Genomic DNA, 7,500 nt, shown 5'->3' with positions numbered 1-7,500 from the left:
TGTCTGGGTTGGGTTAAAAAAAAATCACCCAAAGCTCGTGGCTTCAGGTGCCATGCTTTATGGTTTCGGGGTACCTGCCATCTAAGAGTCCAGGCTTGGCTTAATTGGCTAACCTCAGACCCTTGCCAGACAGCCTTCCCAATGTGGCCATTTATCATCAAAGATAACAGGAGGAAGAGCCCTTGAGTCACCTTCTGTTAGAATGGAGTCTTCCATGGCATAATCTGACTGTGAAAGTGACTTCCATCCCATCACACTGGCCAAATGCTGTAGGCTGGAAGCAGGTTATGGTCTCCATCCACACCAAACAGCACCAGGGTTATACAAAACCACCAAGAGGTGTGGATTATCGGGGGTGGGGCATGAGACACATGCTCATGTAGCCCAGGCTGGCCCCAAACTCACTGTGTAGCTGAGACTACTTTGAACTCCTGATGTTTCTGCCTCTGCCTCTAGAGAACTGAGATTCTAGGCAAGGACCATCAAACCCAGCTCCAGGCATCTGCCTCTGAGAGGTTTCTCTACTCACAAGTATGGACCATACCCACTAACAGAAGTATGGATAAGAGAAGGGTAGAGCTGTGAGAAAGCCAGCCAGCTTCTCTACACGGATGCTTGAGTAATCCTCTTGTTTCTCAGACCTGAGCTTTACTCATCTGCACCTATGGGCTGAAGATGACTGCCCTGGTGTCTGCATGGCCCATTGATCATACTCTAACTGGCCACAGGCATCTGCTTCTCCCTTTCAGTCCTTCAGAAGGTGCCAAATGGCTCAGCCAAGCCAATGGTCTGATGATACCTTGGAGTGGATGATCAGCCTTGCTCGGTCACCTACAGCCAAAAGAAAAGTCAGAGTCGTATGAATGAACACAGCTCCAGAGATGAGCACACTTCTCAGAGACAGAAAAAGCTGGGTACTGTGGCACATGCCTGTAATCTCAGCACTGAAGCAAGAAAGCTGGAAGAAGCAGGAGTTCAAAGTCATCCTCCCATACACAGTGAGTTCAAGGCCAGCCTGAGATTCATGAGACTTTGTCTTGACAAAAGGAAGGAAGAAAGGGAGGGAGGGAGGGAGGGAAGGAAGGAAGGGGGAAAGAGGGAGAGACGAAGAGAAGGGTGTTCTGCTGTCTTCCCATGGTTCCCAGAGTCAAATAAACAAAATCCCCCAAACCCATCATGGGAGTAGACTCTCATGAGCATCTTCTAAACACAGGGCCAACTTTGCTTAGAAATGAGAATTCTAATTCATTCAATTAGAGGTCAGACTGAGTGATTGGGGCCAAGTCAGAGACCAGACACCCCACAGCACTCTAGCCCAGCCACCAACAGTGTCCTCCATTCCTCTCCAAGCCCCTGACGCACACAGTTACTCCCCTTCCCCAAGGATCCCCAAGCAGAAAAGCTCAACTTCTCCATGCAATCATTGGTGCAATTAGAAAGAAAGGACTCAGGTCCCAGGCTGCCTCAGTGCACCCAGACAAGTCAGAGCTCTCCGTCTGAAGATCCCTGTGTGTACGCAGCTGTCTGCTCAGTGTGAGACCGAACTCCAGGACCCTCCTGTCTAGTGCCTGGAACATAGAGGTTGCTCGGTAAGTCCAAAGTGATGGTCCATAAGGAAGGAAGAAGAGAAATTAAGTAGGCCTAAGAGATGGACAGAGGAGAAGAAAGTGTTGACAATGGTCATGGTAGTCAACCTTGCAAAAACTCAAAGACCTCTCAATACCCTTGAGCTGATGAAGTTCAGTGACCAGGCACATCGGTGCTGCTAGGGAGTGTACCAAAGATGAGGACCCTTGGCACCCCTCCCCCTTGCAAGACACCCTCCCCTGCACTACCACCCTGCTCCCAAAAAGTCTAGAAAGCCATGCTTTAGCCTCCTGCCTCCCAAACCTGATTGCACACTCTAAGCACCTGGGAGTTAAAAACCAAACAAGAAACAACTTGAGGTAATGGTATATCCTGGTCGTTGGGTTTTTACAAAGCCCCCTGGGTATTTCTGACGTGCAGCAGATTTGGAAGCTCCTGCTCCAGCTCACTGCATCAGTTAGGATTGCACCCAGCTTCATGTAGCAGTGTCCCTGGTTTAAAAACCAACGTCTGTAGTCAGGCAGTCTAGGGCTAGAATGATGGCTCCAGAGAGTAAGCAAGACCCAGAGTCCCCTAGGCTTCCTCGTCCGTGAAGCGTATCTATCGTCCTATTGTCCTCATGATCACAAAATGGCATTGTGCCCATAGACTTCTCATCTTTATTTTAGGCAGGGAAAGTGGTGTGTTGGGAGGAAGGAGGGGGGAGGGGTTGGAGCAGGACTAAAGATGAAATTTACATCCAAAGACACAAATAAGTCAACTCTCTTTTCACAAGCTTTCTTGGAACTGGACCAAGACACTTCAGTTTATATTTCATGGGCCAGAATGATGTCATGTGGCCACCCATGGCTGCAGCGGTGGGGCCGGTGTCATCTTGAACAAGAACTGTTTTGAGAATGGCTACTGGTTAAGACTCCAGTGGGGCTAGAGCACCTTTGAGGCCTGGAACTCACCTCCCGGGAACCCGTTGGCCTCTGGGTGATCGATGACTCATCTCCTCATACCTCCAGGAAGGTTTACCACCAGCCAGAAGGCCACACCTTCCTGGTCCAGTTGGCACCAGCTATGGATTCTCAGGCAGAAAACAAGTAGCAGGTCTTGCCACACCTTCCTGAGCCCTGACCCAACCACAGAGATGCCAGTGGCTAGGTGAGGCAGTGGAGGAAGCCTAGGAAACCTGTATTCAAAGCTTGCCCTTGGTCTGCAAACGATGAGGTTTTTTTGTTTGTTGCTTACAGCGGTGCTTTGGAGGAAGTGTGTTTTAGAGGGATTGGTGGCTGAACCTTAACCAGTTCTCTAGGCTCTTTTGGTGTTGAGAAACAACTGAGAGCCCCCACACCCAGGCCTGGGTGGTTGACCACAGGCTGAGTCCCAAGACTGCTGGGTCAGCATATACTGGGACCCAGCCAGCACACAGACTCTCTAGCCCTTTCCCAGACTGCTCTGCCCTTGCACCCCCAAAGGACAGGAACCATCCAGTACTACATTTACTCTAGCAAATTATTCTGTTTTCAGATGGCTTGGGACCAAAGCCATGTCATTTTCTGAAGTCTCCGCATGTGGGAGCCAGGCCAGCAGGATGCCCGGGGACACTGCAGGGGCTTGCGGAGAGGCTGCGGAGTTTCTTACCGGCAGTGTGGTGTCACTGTGGCCGCTCAACGCTTCTGGTGCCTCCACCCCTTTCGCCTGCTGCCCTTGACTCACTTCCTGTGGTGTGCAGGGGTTATGCAGGGAGAGCACCCAGGAGCAGCTGGGACCAGGGCTCCAGCCAGGGACCTAGAAATCCAATCAGGGGTGTGCTGTACTTTGCATACACACACTGCCTTTGGGGACAGGCATTTCTTAGCTCTGCCATAGAAGGACTCTATGGTACCAGCACACTCTGGGCCTTGGTTTCACTAACAGCCTGCTAGCTCTAGCTGCCATTCTTCAAGGTGGGATGCTACAGTCTCTCGGGTTTTCATTTTCAGTGCTTAACAATAAGCAAGTGATGGAGAATTAAGCCCTGGCTACAGCTAATAGGAATCTTCTGTATTCCAGACTCATGACAAGGGCTGGCCATGTGTTTCCTGTTTAACCATCACATTGTAGAGACACTATAGCTTCCATTTTACAAACTAAGGTTCAGATAACAAACTGAGATTATATATGTATATATGTGTGTGTATGTTTCATACATATCTACATTATATCTACTTCACGCTCTCACACACACAACACACACACATAGAATATGGAGAAGCCAAGAAGTAGTTGTCCACACTGATTCTAAGACTCTGCAACATTAGGGATCCAGGATCATCTCTTCTGTTGCTTTGCCTTCCATTCCCATGGTTCCCTTATTGTCTCAAAAACCTTCCCAGAAGTCATTTGCCCTCTTCTGCTCATGTGTCATCCTTCAGAGCTTAGCCATTTGGCCACCTCTTGCGGCAAGGGAGTCTGGGAAACACAGCGTTCTGTTTGGGTTGGTGGCTTTCTGTAGTGAAGGCAGTTGTGAGCGGTAAAGAGCACAGATCTCCTGCAGAGTCTGAATGGAAGGATTTAGTCACTTATCAAGTGCAAGTGGGCGTCCATTCATCCATTTATTCACTGAGACTCTGCTCTGTGCTGGTGCTGGGCACTGTCCTCAGAATGAGGATGTCAAGCTGTAGGGATATTGCTCCAGCCCCTGACTCTATGAGGGCACAGCCGGAGTTCTTGAAGCCAGCCCATTAGTACTTCAAACTGCAGGAACTACTGTCACACGTCCCGAGAAGCTGAGACAATGTCCAGTTAGAACACTCGGGCAGCTACTACACAGGGACAGAAGCATGGGAGGATACCCAAGGATTTGGGTTCCAAACCCAGGCCACCTTCCACTCCTCTCTCTGCCTGGCTCTGGGCCTCAGCTTCTGACGTCTGAAATGGAGATTCCCATAGCATGGACGTTGACATGGGGCCACTTCAGCCCAAGTGGGTTTGAACTTTGCCCTCCCGTTTCCCGGCCCTGTGGACAAGACACATCACACCTTAGCCTCGTTGTCTTCTTGGCAAAATAAGACAATAAAAAGGTAAACGGTGAGGATTCAGCAATTTAAAAGTAGGTCGCATCTGAGCACACAGTAGGCACGCGCTCCGTGCTTACAATTGTTGCTATCATTGTGGCCCGAGTTAGTATTGTCTACAGCTGGCTCTGCGGTGGCATGCCCCACCTCCTCACGCCAGCCAGGCCCCCGTGACCCAGATTCTAGACCCACCCAGGGCAAGTGGGCCCTACTTGGCCTCCCAGAGACTTATGGGAGTCGGTCCACGGGCCAGGGACTCAGCCTCCGTCTCCTCTGCAGATTTCAATGAGAACGGCTTCATTGATGAGGAGGACCTCCAGAAGGTGGTGCTAAGACTGCTGAACAGTGACGACGTGTCCGAGGACCTGCTGACGGATGTCACGCAACACGTGTGTATCCGGAGGCCAGAGGGTGGGGCCTGGGGGTCCAGGTGGCCACCCAAAGCCCCCGGACATCTGGTCATCTTCTTTGGAAGGGATCCAGAGAAAAGCCTGGAGCAGCTGCCACGGGGTTGGGCGCCCCGAGAAGTGGGCACACAGTGGGAGGACTCTGCCCCATCTGTCTGTCCTCCCAATGAGAATCTTCTATGTATCCTCCCCTCCCACCTGAGAGCACACCCCGGCACACACACACACACACACACACACACACACACACACACACACACACGGATCACCAAGGGCAGCTGGGCTCCAGCGATTTAGCACCAGATGAACACATTACATGTCCTCTCCCACGCTCCTCATTAGGAACACAGTGCCCAGGCGTCCTAGCAACAAAGCATAGAGACAGCCCTGAAAACCTAAGATGGGGCCGAGGCCCAGGTGCTCTCGGGCTACAAGAACCCCTGAGTGTCTCAGTTCTGGGTGGTAACACCTCCTGACTCAGGCTTCTTACAATGCCTGTGTCTGGCTGACAGTGTGAATGGGGCCTCCTGTCCTTACCGCCACACTGCTGATGGAGGGCTCCGTGGGGACAGTCCTTCCGGGAAAGTCAGCCCATGAAGCCTCCTCCATCCCGACCTCAGCTCACACACCTTCACCTCTCTGTGGGGCAGAGGCTCTGAAACACCCTGGCACGTGGCAGTTCCTCTACACAGACCGTCTGTTCCCCTTCTCTTGGGACCCATCTCTTGTCAGACCCAAGGCTCTTCTCCAGCCTGCTTTCCTCCAGGTCCTGAGCGAATCAGATCTGGACAACGACAACATGCTTTCCTTCTCCGAGTTCGAGCATGCAATGGCCAAGTCTCCGGACTTCATGAAGTAAGGCATTCTTGCGGGGGGCGGGGGCTTTCCAGCAAGGCTGGAGGCAGGGAAGGTTCCTTAGTCTCCCCGGACTGATGGCGATCTCAGTCTCCCCATGGAGGGCATGAGTTTCCAGGGCTTCGCTGATTCATTCAGAAACAGCTTTTGACAACCTCCCAGCCTTGGGGAACTGAGACAGGAGATGACAGGATTCCAGGATTTGCAAGCCATGTGGCTGGTGTGACCACAGAGACACTACCCCCAATGGTGAGAGCATCTATGTATATATCTCCTGCTGGGCTTCAGATCTGACCCAAACATAACCCAGTAGTACTCAGATACACCGGGAGTTGAGGGTCTCCTCAGAAGTGTAAGAGCTGTCACAGGAGAAGCGAATAGCTCCACCTGAGAGCAGAAGGGGCCTCAGCGATCTGCGCTCCAGACCCCCTCCAGATGACTCATCCTCTGTATCTCCAAGGCCGTATTTACCAGTCTTCTGGTTCCTTCCAATTCAGAGCAAATGCATCCTCTCTAGAGACGGTCCATTCCATGACTGAAAATCCTATAAGAGTGCCCTTCCTTATGCTGGGTTGGCCTCTGGTGACGTGTATTTCACGCTTGTCCCTAATGCTTGCCCCTTGATCTCATAGGCAGGATGGTTTTGATGCTGAGGAAGGATGATGACCCTTGACAGCCTAATAAACCAACTCATAAAAGGACAGAACAGGCTCTACCAAGAACCCTGGCAGGCGCCCAGATAGCAGTATATTCTCGTCCTCCTCTCTCTGTTTCCTTGACCCATCTCTACCTCCATTATCTCTGCTTCTCTGCTCCTCCACGCTTACCTTCTATGGCACACCAGCAACCTCTGGGTTGTCAGACCTGGAGATGTCATGTGTCATGGCCTCCCAACAGTTTGTGTCTGTTTGACTTCAATTTAATTTCAGTGACTCTTAAGTGACGTCTCAGCTCAACTCTGAATTTCCCAACAGGGGGACTCTGATTGGCCCAGCTGGATGGAGATGAACAACTCCATCGTGGCAAACAGAGGGCTGCGGCTAGGGCAGAAGCTAGAGACGTTACGCTTGGAATCACCCCTATCACAGGAAACCCCTCTTCCCCACACAACATGGGCGCTGGGACCCTATTTGCCTGGCATCTATGTCTGAATCATTCCCGTTTCTTTCCATTGGCTCTGGCACCCTAAAATTTAGAAACACTGTGTGTTCTGGTGATGCTAAAAGTAGCTTAAAGACAGTCTAGGCACCAGACAGCTTAGTTGGGAAACTGCTTGCTCTGCAACCGTGAAGATCTGGGTTTGATCCCCAGTGTCCACGTTAGAAGTGTGGTGGTACGAGCTTGCAATGCCAAGGTTATGGGCCTGAGACGAGAGGGCCTCTGGGCTCCCTGGTCCCACCCAGCAAGAGACTTTGTCTAAAAACAAAAACAAAAACGCCACAGAAATAAACCAGGTAGATGGATCCTGAGGAATCACACCTAAGGTTGTTCTCTGATCTCCATACATGTACATATGTGCACACGCACCCTCATTGACACTCGTACATGTGAACACACACCACACACACACACACACACACACACACACACACACACACACACACACA

General features: G+C 51.3%; 1 protein-coding gene across 1 annotated transcript in view; it reads left to right on the top strand.

The window, feature by feature from the left end:
- Cib4 (calcium and integrin binding family member 4) overlaps positions 1–7,500 on the top strand; it is a 53,969-nt gene that overhangs the window by 46,295 nt on the left and 174 nt on the right. The window contains exons 5-6 of the mRNA XM_055625070.1: positions 4,911–5,020; positions 5,805–5,893. Coding sequence (XP_055481045.1) covers positions 4,911–5,020; positions 5,805–5,893 — 199 coding nt within the window. The remainder of the gene's footprint in view (positions 1–4,910; positions 5,021–5,804; positions 5,894–7,500) is intronic.

This window comes from Psammomys obesus, unplaced genomic scaffold (genome assembly GCF_907164565.1).
Source record: "Psammomys obesus unplaced genomic scaffold, mPsaObe1.curated_primary_1811, whole genome shotgun sequence".
In the NCBI taxonomy this organism is placed as follows: domain Eukaryota; kingdom Metazoa; phylum Chordata; class Mammalia; order Rodentia; family Muridae; genus Psammomys; species Psammomys obesus.
The sequence above is the reverse complement of the archived record's forward strand: the minus strand, read 5'-3'. Positions and strand labels throughout refer to the sequence as shown.